Consider the following 15,119-nt stretch of genomic DNA (forward strand, 5'->3'; position numbering starts at 1 on the left):
TCCAAAAGAAGAAACATATTATCTAATAATATCATGTGAATTCTAGTGGCAGTAGATATGTATCATTAAAACAAAAGCACTGCGTCTTACGTATGTAATTTAATGGCTCAAGCATTGCATGAAGATAGACATTAATAGGTTTTCAAGGAATGAATATTTTTATTGGGATAGTTTTTTAGGAGTGCAGATCAACTTTAGAATAATTTTATCTTATAAACTATATTAATCCTACAGAAGTAAGGTTTATTAAAAAGCGTGTGTGTAATAGCGTCCAAGCAAGAGCTTTCGAGAAACTGACCAAACTTGGTTATGTTGCAGATGGCAATACTGAGGCCCAGAAAAGAAGTTATGTTCCCAAGGCTACAGAGGTTACTACTGATGCATCAAAACGTGAAATAATTAGGTTGTCACTGATTCCAATGAGTTTGCCACTTAATTTGCATGATCCATCCAACGTTGATTCCTAGGTCTTGAACATTTCAGTGTCATGAATGCCACTCAGCCACTAGGTGGTACTGCCTAACTTTTACTGAAAAAAATCACAAGGTTACTAAGATAGACAGAGATAGACAGATAGGTATTAAATTATGACATTTGGAAAAATGTATATTTAACATTTTTCAAAGATCTTAGCATCATTTAAAAACAGAGATGAACACTCCAGACTATTTTGTGCAAACAGGATTATTGCCATCCATGTTAATATGCTCCCACCCCGGTGCTCAGACATTCAAAAGCATCTGTTTTTATTATCATTTCAACCAATATTTAAATGAGACATATATATGTCTTTTGTTGGGAATCTACTCCAAGCATGTGTCTTTTAATGTTTTCTTTATAAACCTGTCTTTTTTTTTTATGAGATAAAAGCTGTAATATTTCAGAAGGGGAGAATCCTATACATTAAGCTTCAGTTCTTGCATGATTTATGTAATCTGATTTCTTGAAAGGCATTTAAAGAAAATCTAGGGTAATGATGTAAAGATTGTTAGGAGTATGCTTACAACTAAACATTGAAGTAGAAACAGTAGGATAAATGGGTAATGTATTTTTTTTCAGACATTGGAACAGTCCTAAAAGTTGTCAGCATTTCAAAGGAGAAATGGAACATGGAAGAGGTAGTCCTGGAGGAGTTGCAGATATTCAAGGTAAACCTCAGTCAAGAGTTCTGGGGAAAGAGATGGGGAAATTGAGTAGCCCTTGATATACAACACATTTGTTTTAATACATCAACTCTTTTCCTGGAGAAGTCTTTGCAAATAACTCCTTTATTTTCCTTTTCCTTAAGCAATGGAAAAAAGTTTTAAAAGCAGCTAAGAATAGGGCTCACCTTTCCCTGTAGACTACCACTGAATTCAGGGCCCATGGGGCTGCCCCTCATTATTGCATTCTCTGAGCATATGGTCAGACAAATTGCCACAGTAGATGAAAGTCTGGGGTCTCTTTTACTATCCAGATGCTTTTCTACTTTATAAATTTTACTTTTCAATTTTTCCCCAATTGAATTTGAGAAAACTGGAAGAGTATATAAATCACGTGTCCCTGCTTTTCTGTAAGGAATATTTTTTTAAAACAAAAGTTGTATGATAGTAAGTCTTCATGTATGCTAAACTCCCCCAAAGAGTTAGGAGATCTAAAATAATAGTTCTCCCGATTGGAGCAATGTCTTCGACGTTTAAAAATAAATTTGAATTGTGGCATTCTTTGTAGATCCTCAGTGATACTCAATTTAAAAATATTATCTGAAAATAACATTCGAAATACAATTGTATTTCTTAGAAGAGCATCTAAAAATACGCTGTGCTTTTTGTAACATTTTTGTTGGAACAGTTTATCAAATGGACTGTTTCCGTGTAAACCACTGTTGCCTTAAAAGAGAGTAAAGCCCTCATGTTAATTAACATGCTGGGTTCCACAGAATCCTGTTTACACTGTGAGGATAATAGTGGTCAAGGAGTTAACAAGAACAAGACCTGCTATCTGGCGTCTACCAAAAACAAAATTGTGAGTGGTTCCTAAGGGAGACTCCAGCTGATGTCAAATATAAGTCTGAACCCAGAGGCCAAAAAGTAAAGTCCCCACAACACATATAGGCACATTGGAATAAGTCTCACTCAGTGGTTGTTTGTGGTCAAGAGGAATTCTTTGGATTCCACTGCTAAGATTAAATAATGAACCTGTTTTCTTAATCTATGCCAAAGTTATTGGCTAGAATTTTCTCACTTAAAAAAAAAAAAGCACATGGTGACAGATAGCAGTCCAGTTTCATTCTTTTTCATGTAGCTTTCCAATTCTCCCAGCACCGTTTATTGAAGAGGCTGTCTTTTCTCCATCTTGGCTTCTTTGTCAAAAATTATCTGTCCATATTTATGTGGGTTTATTTCTGGGTTCTCAGTTCTATTCCATTGGTCTGTGTGTCTGTTTTTTCTGCCAATACCATGCTGTTTTGCTTATTGTTTCCCTGTAGTACAAGCTGAAGTCAGGGAGTGTGTTACCTCCAGCATTGTTCTTTATTCTTAGGATTACTTTGGCTGTTCGAGGTCTTTTGTGGTTCCATACAAATCTGATGATTTTTTGTTCTATTTCTTTTAAAAAAATGCAGGGTAAACGGGGTCAAATATCTGGTGATAGAAGGAGAACTGACTCTGGGTAGTGAACACACAATGGGAGATATAAATAATATATTACAGAATTGTACACCTGAAATCTATGTAACTTTACTAACAATTGTCACCCCAATAAACTTTAATTTAAAAACAAATAATTTTAAAAATTCCCTTCATATGTATTTTCTTAAATTTTTGTTGTCTGTTAATGTTTGTAAATATTGACTGGCGAGAAATGAATGATAAACAGAGAACAGGTAGATAGATAGATAGATAGATAGATAGATAGATAGATAGATAGATAGATAGATACATTTTCAAACATTTTAGTTAGGAAGCGTTTGTGTTCACGTTTCTGATTTTATATTGCATACACATAGCCATATTTTCTACAAATAAAACTGGCCGCAGTTTATATCAAGAAACCACGCCCGTCAGCATCTTGCTTGCAGCGTGCCGTAAAGAACGTGGTCCTCCACAAGGAGCATTATAACTCCTCCGAAAGCTGCTCCTTGAACAAGTTTTTGAACTACTGATCTAAGTAAGAGCAGAAAGAGGTAATAAATAATTATGGAGATGTTCTTGTCAACACTAGTTTGAATTATATGGAAGTAGTTAAGATAAGCAGATTTAGAAGAAGGAGAAACCTTGTGAGTAACTAGGAACAATTTTCAGTGTAGTGTTTCTCATCCATTTAGGTGATTTTCCTTTAATAAGATACTTTAAAATAACTATTTTGATCATTTCTTGAAGGTAGAATCGCCACACATTGGAGGGAAATAGTAAACATTAAGATCTTTTCCTCCCTTCTATATCAGAGCCTTGTAGTTTACTTCAGTGATCTTTAGTACACGATAACATACTCACTGCTGTAAAGACTGTTAATGATTAATAACATTTAACTTCTATTTTCAGCACTCATCAATCATCTTGAACATGGAGTTGTCTCTGAAGCAGGTACTTTTCTAATTTTTGTGTAAAAATTAACCACAAAAGCAATAGGTTGCTTGAGTCAAAGTTCATTTTAAGGGAAAACCCAATGAAATTGGAAGTGAAAAATAAATATCAATAATATAAAAGCCTTAGATTATGTGTTTCTTTTATAACTGATTAAAGCCTATTGTTTCAGCCTTGCCTTAGGAGAAATGAAACCAGATTTCATTAATTGAGTAATATATTCTCCCCTTCCCTTGGCTCTTGAAAATGGAGCTCACTTTTCTAGTCCCAGGAGGATGTCTTTCCGTCAAGGCCGTAAGTAATTCATGTAGAAGACCGGCCCTAATCATTAAAAATGGTTTTTAATCAGGGAGTCTAGGAATTAGGTGATGAACTCTGTGGTGGCAAATAGCCCAAGAGTTAACCTCCAACCTACCATTTAATATTTGATTCCCAGAATTAATTTCCTCAACAGCAAAGTTAGAAAAATTATATCCACCTCCTAATAAATAGGAAGATGCATACAAAATTCTGGGTGAAGAGCTTGTACATTATAAGTGTGAAGTAGATGGTAGCTAGCAATAACAGCACTGATATTTATTAGTTCTTGGATATGATACTCTGAGTCCCAACTGATTCAAGAGATTCAGACTTGCACTCCCATTTCTATATGTACTTTCTAAAATTTAAGAAAGTCATGTGATAATATGTTTAACATTAAGGTGTTGCTAAAAGTATCTTAGCCCACTATGCCTTGTATGGTACAGGGATTATTAGGGAAAAGAACTCAAAATGAATCTGGGGAGATAAGGCAGAGCAAGATTACGTACATCTTTGTATGTTCTCCTAAGAAGTTTAACAATTTTATCTAAGGACAATAAAGTCTCTACAGATTTTAAACAGGGAAATGTTGTGATAAGATTTTCCTTTTAGAAACATCAGTCTGGTGTGGCAGTGTGGAAGATGGATTGAGCCTTAGGTTATAAGTGGGGGAGGCTGGAAAACAAGGCTGAAGCTGACAAGTAGTCCAGGAAAGAAATGATAAGGACCAAAACAAAGGCAGTGGCAGAGGAGAAGGAGAGGAGGCGATAGATTAGAAAGTTCTATATGAGAGAATGGAAAAGATATGGGGACAGACTGAATGGGACAGAGAGATTCAATGTCAACTCCAGCTCTTCCAGTTTTGTGTCTTGGGTGGCTGGGAGGGAGCCTCTTACCAAGTTTGGGTAGCAGGAGTAGATTTAGGGTAATCCGTGTGTCTACATTTATGTTGTTTTCAAGATACCTCTAAGTCTGTACAATAAGAAGGGTTCAGCAATGAGAATAAAATAAAAAAAAAGATACCCCGCATTTAATGCAAAGAAAGGAAATCATCGAAGAAAACAAAAGACGGACAGAAATAAGGAAGAAGAACCAGAGAAAGTGAAGGGGGTTTCAAGTCCTTAGTGTGAAACACTGTAGAAAATTTCAGTAAAAACCACTACTAAACAATGTACATTGCATTTAACCACCAGGAAGTCTTAATTGACAGTTTAATGGGTGGTACAGGTATAAGACACATTTCTGTAGGTTGAGTACGTGTACTTGTATGCTATTTGTGCCAGTATCTATTCTCTCATTTTTTTTCCCCTCCATTTAAAGTTACACTAGAGTTGACCGTGAGTTGTGTGAAGGCACAAACTATGGCTTATTTACTTGTCTCATCCCTCAATACATACCCTCAACCCCCCTCAATACATACACTCAAATGAACACATGTAGGGAGCCGTGCGTTATTCTGAGGACTTATTTTCCAAATGTAATTCTATTTATAGGTATTTCAGTATCCTGCAGCCTTTCATTTGTGATGTGGCATGCCTCAAGTCTCCTTAATATTTTCTTCTCAATGATACTAAATGCTTTCTCTCCCACTTAAAACCCACTTTCCATCAGGGATCAGTAAATACTTTGTTAGCAAATGAAAAGGTTAGTTAAAACCTCAGGAAAAGTTTTACAAATCACTTTCTAGTCATCTCCTTTTTAAGAAACCATCTCAGGGGAAGGCCATCAGTATTGCATGTGGCATCTGTGCGTGATGTAATCTACGAAAGAGTATTTTCAACTATTGGGAAAGAATTTGACATCTTAATTCCTCAGTCTAACAGCTGGTTTTTGACCTTCTTAAATCACTGCCAAGGTTACTCGAGTTCTAGAGGATGCTGTCCATTTCAGTGTCAACATCTTCAAACCACCATCCTACCAAGGGTAGAAGTGATTGACTTATCTTACTCTTTGTTATGTGTCTGTACAAAAGTTTATTATGGGCAGGACACCTGAGGAGACAGAATTAGAGTTGTGATGTGGTATTCAAGAAAGGGAAGTTTTTAAGACTAGTCTAAAAGATGCTTCTAATTCATTTGTTTTGCCTGCTTTGCAGCAACAATTGTACATTGGTTCCCAAGATGGATTGGTCCAGCTCTCCTTGCACAGATGTGACACTTATGGGAAAGCTTGTGCAGACTGTTGTCTTGCCAGAGACCCTTACTGTGCGTGGGATGGAAACGCATGCTCTCGATACACCCCCACTTCAAAAAGGTAAGAGGCACACAGAGTTCATATGACACCTTCCTTTCTACATAATGAATATTTCACACAAATACTTTGTCTTATAATTTAAATTAAAGAGAAAATATATAGATAACATGGTATATAGTAGGAATATTAAAATTAAAATATTATTTTATAGTTTTGCATAAAACCAAATTTTGAAGGAGAATAAAAAGAATGTTCTGAAATTCTGAAATGTGGAATTTTTAAAAATTCTGATAAATTGTTTGCATTCTTTTGCTTCATCTATATTAAACACCAATAGAAGTTTGGTGTTTTTTACTACTTTAACCTTTCTACATTCCTCCCTTCTTCCCTTTGTAAAAGTGTAGATTATATACAGTCCAACATATCCAGTCACTCGGTACAATTTCTGTTTTATAGTAGTAACTCTAACTTGCCCAATTTCGGCCGCTCAGCTATACTTAAACATCAAACTATGCCCTGCTGTTTGTAGTTCATTGCTTTATGTGCTCTTAAAAACAATGTTATTTTGTGTCAGTAATTCCCAGCTAGGAATTTATGCTACACACACAAGGGCAAAAGCACCACAAAGTTACAGGTTCAAAGATGTTCATTTCAGCACTGTTTTCAGTAGCAAAATTAATGGAAGCAACCTGACTGCCTGTCAATATGTCTGATACTGGCTAAATATATTATAATTATTATTATTTTTTAATGTAGATTATAGTAACTGTTTTCTCAAGTATTCTGCAAAGTATATTTTCCTCTAGGTAAAAGAATCAGCAAATTGTATATGGTATTTTTTAAAATCTTTAGGTCTTTATTAACAAAATAAGATAACAGGGAAGTATATGTTAGTCCCACTACTGCCTATGCACTTTTTCTTTTTGAAATTTTACCAATTTGTCAAACTGCAAATTTTAGGGATCACAGAGTGAATGTATAATACAGCAGCAGATACCGCTTAAAATTAGGAGGCATTTAATATTCCCTGAAATCTCTGAATTAAATGTGAGTGGGGATTATTATAAATTGAAAATAAAAAGTCACCAACATTTTGTTAGTTTTTGGCCAACATATGCTTATCACAGTGAGTATTTGGGGAATGCTTTTCTCTTCCTCAAGCTGAAAAACAAGAATGCTCATTAGTTGGTAATGAACCTTCAGTTTGATGAATTGACCCTGTTCCTTAAGAAGTCAAGATTTAAAAACATTCTTGACCTGTGTACCTTATACCATCATAATTTTTTCTCCTTCTTTTTCACAAGACTGTTTCTGTGATCTTGCAGACATGCCACTGTGATGTGTTCCCTTACGTAACATAAAGTCCATGTGAGGCCCCAAAACTGTGTACGATAGATAATTTCTTATACAGCATTGTCATCTGGTCAGCATTGCCCTCAAGGAACACCCTAGATACTGCAAAAGGTTTACTGTGACTTCTGTGCTCTCAGAACTGGCAACATAAAATAGCCAAAGCAAGTGAAGACATACTGCAATTGTGTAATACATGTTTAATTCAGATATAGCAGATTTTTTTTATACAATAGTTACTATTCTCTCTTAAGGAAAATATGAAACAATAATTCAGGAATCCATTTATTATTATTATTATTATCACTACTACCAAAAAACAATGTGAAATATGTATCAGCAGATAGGAGTAACATCTAGCCATTCACACCATATCAAACTTGTAGTTTTATTTCAAGTGACAGTATGTAACTTACTGCTTAATCAAATCTATGTAATACTGAATCTTCATATGATAAGGTGTACTTTCCTACCCATAACTAAGGCTCGTTTATATCTTATGACTTTCCTAATGACTGATGGAGAAAAGAGGGTAGGGATGGTCATCCGCATTTGATGTATATAAAAATCTGGATTATATTTATAGTTAACCTATTCTATTGTCAAAAGTCAGAGAAAAAGAACAAACTGTAGTGGTTAAAATAAAATTCAGATCATATTATTGGGAAAACAGAATTCATTCTATTAGGACTCTACTACTACTGGCATTTGAATTAATGTTCGAGTGGTTAGGACATTGACGAGCACTTAAATGGAGCGATAAGGCAAGCATCGTTCTGCGTCTGCCACTGCTATTAGTATTAGACGAAAATTTTGTATATCCCAGGTTTCATGCTAGAAGTTCTAAACAGTTTAATCGCTTTTCCATAGGCGAGCTAGACGCCAAGATGTCAAGTATGGAGACCCAATCACCCAGTGCTGGGATATAGAAGACAGTAAGTATAGGCTTAATATGCTTTTCTCCGATTTAAAATTTTAAGCCTAGTCTCTGTGTGTCTTTTTACTATATGACTTAAACCATCTATTATAGAGGAAGATCTCATTTTGTGGAATGCTTATGTTCTGGAAAAGCAATAGGAGACTTTACAAATCAACATTCAGCCTATGTGCCTAAGTCAATGATCCTTTGTTATTCATTTCACTTGTCTTTTAATACATATATTTCTTTTTTACTGCCGTATCCTATCCATCCCTATAAAGTTTAAAAACTGCTATTAGAAATAAAGCAGGATATAGTCCACAACATATGGACATTTACAGAAAATTCAGACACCCTCCCAAAAAAGTCTGATCAAAGTGTAAGCACTTATGAGAAAGAAGTTTTAGGTAAACTGCATTATTTGTATTCACTTGCTAATTCAGGTATTCATTTAATCAGTAAATATGTATTAGTGACTTCCACGTGCAGATACTTGTCTCAGGTAGACTCCTTACAGAGCTTACAATTCTTTGGGGAGGCACAGTTAGTGATACGGGCACAGTGAGTCATAAGGCACAGTTAGTGATGTGGGAGTTTAGCGAAAAGAGAGATTATCAGAGGCTATGTGGTTCAGAGAAAAATCTCATAGAAAAGTGAGAGTCTGAGTGTGAGAAGCACAGAGTGAAGAATAGAGAGGAGGTTTGTTGACTAAGTGTGCAGACAGAGAAAAAATTCTATGAAATTACATATTCCAGGGCTTTAGTTACTTTCCACTGTTAAGCTCTGCCATCAGTTCGAAAATATAAGTGCACTGACACACACACCACACACACACACATCACACACTCACACATACACATACACACATACAACACACATATAGCTAGAGGAAGAAAAGAACTACCTTACTTTAATCACATTGTTAGGAACCATCCAGTATGAATAAACAACCCAAATTTCACAGTCTATAACTGATGGTTCAGCAGTGTTTTCATAATTTAAAAATGGAACAGTTATTTACAATTTATAATTTCATTGTTCTGAAAAATAAACTCTGGTCTAGAATCCTATTTTGACGTCTCATTCTTATGTGTAGGTGATTAACTCTCATGTCCAGGGGTTTATTTGGCACTCATCACTGTGTGCAATGTGTGTGGTTTTCCACATGTACATATGAGATGTATCAGCAACTGTTATAGGTATTGACAATATACCAATATCTTCAAAAAAGGTATCAACAACAAAGAAAACAATCTGTGCATTCATGGAACTTATATTCAAGCATATATTAGTGGAGAGAACAGGCAATAAACATAAGAACAAGTAAAAATATGTGATGTCAGATAATAATAAATGTTATAAAGAGATATAAAACACAGTTGCTGCCTAAGGCACTCACAATTATTGCACCTACTCTACTGTAGTCCATTCTTGCTGGAACCCATTGCACACAGGCTTTTCTAATCATCACCATCACTTTACCCAGTTCATTTTTTGTCAAGGTCCTCGTTGCCAAATCCAATGGCCAATTTCCTCCTTGCCAAATCCAATGGCCAGTTTCCTCTTTGCCAAATCCGATGGCCAATTTCCTCCTTGCCAAATCCAATGGCCAATTTCGGTTCCCATTTTTACTTAATCTCTAACTCCTTCTTCCTCGAAACCCTTTCTTTAATTGACTTCCATGCAAGTGATGTGCTGGACCAAGTTCTCATGATTGTTGATTATTTAGGAATTTTGCGAGCTGCTTTTAACTCGCTGTTAGTTTGAATTAGCCACGATGGCTGTTTTTGCACCAGGAAAATCAGCAGGCCCTACAAATCAGGGTCTTTTGTTTGCAGAGATGGTGTCCCAACACACCTATGCTTCATGATACGACATCCTTTCAGTTTTCCTCTCACCTTCCAGGTTGCTCCTTCTGAGTGTTCTTAGCTTCCTTTTTCATCCCACCAGCTAAATATCTACTCTCTGCCTATTTACCCCTTACTACTATCAATTTCAATGCTCTCGTACTCCCAAATTCGTAGTCCAGTTCTGAGTCCTCTCCTGTGTGTAAGACTTGTGTGCTTACATGCCTACTCCAGAGCCCTTCTTAGATGTCTAATAAACATCTCAATTTATATCTGAGAAATAATTATTGTTCTTTCTCCGAAGCTTTATTGTTCTGTAGAATTTACCATACTCATAAATAACACCACCATTCACCCAACTGCTTAGGTCAAAAGGAAGCCAGGAGTCATCTTTTGATTCTTGTCTTCCTTTCACGTCCTATCACCAACCTCTCTGTGGCCACAACAGCTCCTTCTCATCACCTGCATGGATGCCAGCCCAACCAAATCCACCTACCGTACCTCTCCAGCAGCGCTGGGACCGGTCGCCCTGCTTCCATGCTTGCCTCCCTGCAGTCTTTATCCCACTCAGTTGTCAGAGTAACCTTTTTAAAAACTTCAGTCAGATCCTGTTATTCCCTTACTCAAAATCTTTCACTGCCTTCTTAGAACAATCAGTAAAGAACCCATAGCCTTTACCGTGGCCAACAAGACTCTTGTTCTTGCCTTCCTTCCTTCCTTCCTTCCTTCCTTCCTTCCTTCCTTCCTTCCTTCCTTCCTTCCTTCCTCCCTCCCTCCCTCCCTTCCTTCCTTTCTTCTTTCCTTCCTTCCATTATTACTTTCTTATATACTGTGATACTGCATAATTACTAATGATATAAACCAGAAATACATGTAGATGAACTGTAATTAATAATGTTAAACATATCTGATATTGCTAAAGTGACTAATACCTGATTTCAGTAGTATGTCATATATTTGTTATAAAGAAATATTCCAGATATATCATTACAGTCAAAGTTTTTTATTGTAATCTGGAAGATTAAAATATTATCTTCAAAATTATTTTACACTTAATGAGGAGATAGTCTACCATTTTAAAACATTTTAAATAAGTTTTGCACCTTTAAAACTGATAGTAACAGAATGTTATATGATATGTGTAAATGTGTATATTATACATGCATATACACGTACCTGCATATATTTTTTAATCACAAAATAGGAAATTGAAAACTTAGAAATGAAACGCAGATTAGTGGAAGCAACAATAAAATTTATTTCCAGTCAAACTGATGCAGTGATGACTTGATGTCAGTGAGTCCCTGTTTTTACTGATTTGAAAAAGGATTTCATGGAGGTCAGCTCACTATTTCACTTCTCTAGTTGATTTTACGAATTAATCTTTGTCTAAATTGACAAATACTTTGCTTGAATCAGTCTAATTGAGTTTCCCCTGAGCCTTTGCCCCTCACCTAACAATCAACCTGCATCTTCCCTGCTTTGTTCGTGACTCTGTTTGCTCAGGAAAATGGAATCTGTTACGATGAAATGATGCATATCTGTGTCTTCCCGATCAGTACTGGTGATCTTTCTGTGCATTAGAAATTGAGTAACTGTGAAAATTGTAGTTATAATCTGTTGAATTGGCAGAGATAGTGGATAGATTACAGGTTTCAAATGGAATCCACACATTCTGAAGGTTAAACTAGATAGGCAGATCATAATGGTGACAGCATGCTTTACTTCACCATTGTTAATGAAACACAAATAAGCTCAAAAGAAGTTGCTTGAAAAGAAGCCTAACTATTGGGTATATATTCATTCGTGCATTTTGCTGATAATTTTGTGTGCTTAGGTTTAGGATTCACTTAGGTCCCTTAAGCCTTGCTCTGGTTTATGCCTAAAATGCTAAGTAGGCCCATCTGCAGAATTGAGACATCTGAATATATGATGAAAAAGTACATGTTTGGTCCAAGCTGTGCAGCTGTCATTTTTTATTTGATCAAATTTGAGCTACAGATCTTAGATCACACATGGGACACAGCCTTTGGCTACTCTGGATGGAATGTATTTCAGATGGTGCAGTGATTTACGAGAATGAGGTGTCTGAGACACTGCTCCTTGAGCATCCCACTAACTATCCTATAGCAAATGCATGTTGGGCTAAAGTATCCCTCTTTGAATAAAAGAACATACTTCTGTAGATAATATAGATAAGGTCCTGATTATGAGTATTAAAGCATGTAGCTTACTACCATCATTATAAAATTTAATCAAGTCTAGATCACTGTACTTACTTTTCTGATATCAAAATTTCTCAGTGTTCTTTGGCCAGCTCTGTGGACTAATTTATGACAGAATATCTCTTTAAAGGTGGAGTAAATTGCTCATCCAGAACAATCTACAAAATTCATTATATTTTATACAAATTAAAAGATGTTAAAGCATTAAAATATGGTAATGTTTTATTCTGTTCAGCTCAGAGAAAGAGACTCAATGTTTAGAGTTAGATCTTGTGACTTCTTATTTTAAAAAATCAATTGCAAATGATTGCTATATTGATGAGAGTGAAAATTGCAATGCTGGAATAGAGTTTTAAAAATCAATCCATTAGATAATATTTGACTTTTAGGTAACAATATTATAACCTGAATTTCCTTTCTCCTTAATAATGTCTATGAATTTTTCCCCATGGCATCTGTTCTAAATCAGTCTATTTTCCCATTGCTTTTAAAATCAGGTCAAGGTTAATCTCCTATTCCATGTTTGCTTTCCAGGCATTAGTCATGAAGCTGCTGATGAAAAGGTGATTTTTGGCATTGAATTTAATTCAACTTTTCTGGAATGTATACCTAAATCCCAACAAGCATCTATTAAGTGGTATATTCAGCGGTCAGGAGATGAACAACGAGAGGAGGTAAGTTATAGCCATCATAGAATACTCACCTTGAGGGAAATAGTATAAAACTTAAATCAAGTTTTGGTTTAAGAGATGTTCCACTTTTAGAGCCATATGGTGCTCTCATCACTATTTGATAAAAAGGAAAATAACAGCTTCAACTAACACCAAAGGTAACAATACCTTTGAGATAAGAATAGGCAAACTTAATGCAAAGTGTTAATAAAATAAATTTAAAAGCAGATTAACTGTTTAAAAATAAATCTATATGATATTTTTCAGATTTTTATTTCTCATAGATTGTCTCTATATTTTAGAACAACTTCCCGATCAAGAACGAGAGCACATTTCCCCCCACCATAGCACAGTGACTAAATTTTAGCTCAACTTGTGTTCAATTTAGATCATAAAATGAAAAATGTCAAGTATATATAAAAAAATAAATGAAATATCTAATTTTATCGTATCTTATGAACAGTTGGATAAGTATCTGGACATATGTACCTTTTCACTCTTATGTATTTAAATTAACAGAGGGAAAAGAAATATGGATGTTCTATTTATCTTTTGACTTTTCTGTTTCTGGCTTTCTAACACATATGTGTGATTGAAACATATCACAGATTTTGTGAGGTGCATAGATATTAATTTAATGGGATGAGTTTGAGTAATCTGAAAAATCTTGTATTAATATTAATTGAATGTCATGAAACAAAGGTTAATTGGCAGAATTTTTATTTTCCTACTTCAGTACCTAAGAGAAACCGCTGATACTCAATTTTAGTTCTGAAATTCCCAATATTAAACTAAGGACACTTAATGGGTAAGGGAATGAACATGGGATTCAGAATTAGATGTCTTGAGTTGAATCATAGTCTTCTGTCTTTGGGTAATATCACTGAGCCCCTGTGAGCCAGAATTTCATAATTGTGAACAAAATAAATTCAAAAGTTATTGAGAAAATACGTATAAGAATGTGAATTTCAAAGCAAAAGATTACTCACAAGTATAAAATACACATATAAAATTGCTTATTCTCCCTATCAAGGAGGATGTATAAAATAGGAAATAGCACTGATCATGTGCTCAGCTAGACTGCTGAGGATTTATGGGCAGATTGTAACTTCTCTGATATTCAGTTTCTCTGTCATATAAGGAGATGGACCAAATGTTTTCTAAAACACCAGCCTCCTTGATAAGTCTATAAACATTTAAAATATTTTATATAATCATTTAAATATTAATATAAAACAGTGGTTCTCAATCTTAGGCAATTTTGCTCTCAGAGCGTTCACATTTGGCAACTTTTTTGGTGGTCACAACTGGGTGGGTGGGTAGAGGGTCCTACTGGCATCTAGTGGGTAGAGGTCAGGGACGATGCTAAACATCTTACAATGCACAATCCCTCACAATAAAGAATCATTCGACCCAATTTCAGTAGTGCTGAGGTTAAGATACCTTGGAGTAGAAGAATCACATTTTATCATAATAAATTGATTTAAGGATACATTCCACCATTATATTAAAAATCATTCTTTTCATCGAAGATCTTCAATGAAGTCTTCAAGTTATTCTATCCAAATTATGACACTCAACATACTTAATACCATTCATTATTATGTCAAATTTCTCCAATAAAACTTGATTTTTCATTATTACTGATATCCATAAATTCTAAGATTATGGCATATCCATATTTAATACTAAATGTTTATTTTTAAGGGTCCTGTTTTACCAATATATATTAAAATATATTTGACATGGAAGTTTACTTTCTTTCAACACATAAAGCATTGACATTTTATCCAAGAAATATTAGCATATTATTTGATTTTTTTATAACATGCAGATTTTCTTTTCGATACATTGCAACATTTTATTTTTAAATGTCCCAAACCAGCATTTTAAATTTTATAGTTAATAAAGCTTGTTAATTTATTTTCAGTTACGTATAATTCTTGAATAATGATTTTTTTCCTCCATGGTAAATTTAATCTGACTTTTTAAAAAAACATGTTACTCTGCTTGGGGTAATCTCCCAATTATAGATACATATATTTGCCTCG

At 34.8% G+C, this 15,119-nt stretch overlaps 1 protein-coding gene across 1 annotated transcript in view; it reads left to right on the forward strand.

The window, feature by feature from the left end:
* The window catches only part of SEMA3D (semaphorin 3D), a 200,307-nt gene that overhangs the window by 177,408 nt on the left and 7,780 nt on the right, over positions 1–15,119 (forward strand). The window contains exons 13-17 of the mRNA XM_033088884.1: positions 1,060–1,148; positions 3,522–3,563; positions 5,959–6,116; positions 8,277–8,341; positions 12,932–13,071. Of these exons, the coding sequence (XP_032944775.1) occupies positions 1,060–1,148; positions 3,522–3,563; positions 5,959–6,116; positions 8,277–8,341; positions 12,932–13,071 (494 nt within the window). The remainder of the gene's footprint in view (positions 1–1,059; positions 1,149–3,521; positions 3,564–5,958; positions 6,117–8,276; positions 8,342–12,931; positions 13,072–15,119) is intronic.

Source organism: Rhinolophus ferrumequinum, chromosome 20, assembly GCF_004115265.2.
Source record: "Rhinolophus ferrumequinum isolate MPI-CBG mRhiFer1 chromosome 20, mRhiFer1_v1.p, whole genome shotgun sequence".
Classification (NCBI taxonomy): Eukaryota; Metazoa; Chordata; class Mammalia; order Chiroptera; family Rhinolophidae; genus Rhinolophus; species Rhinolophus ferrumequinum.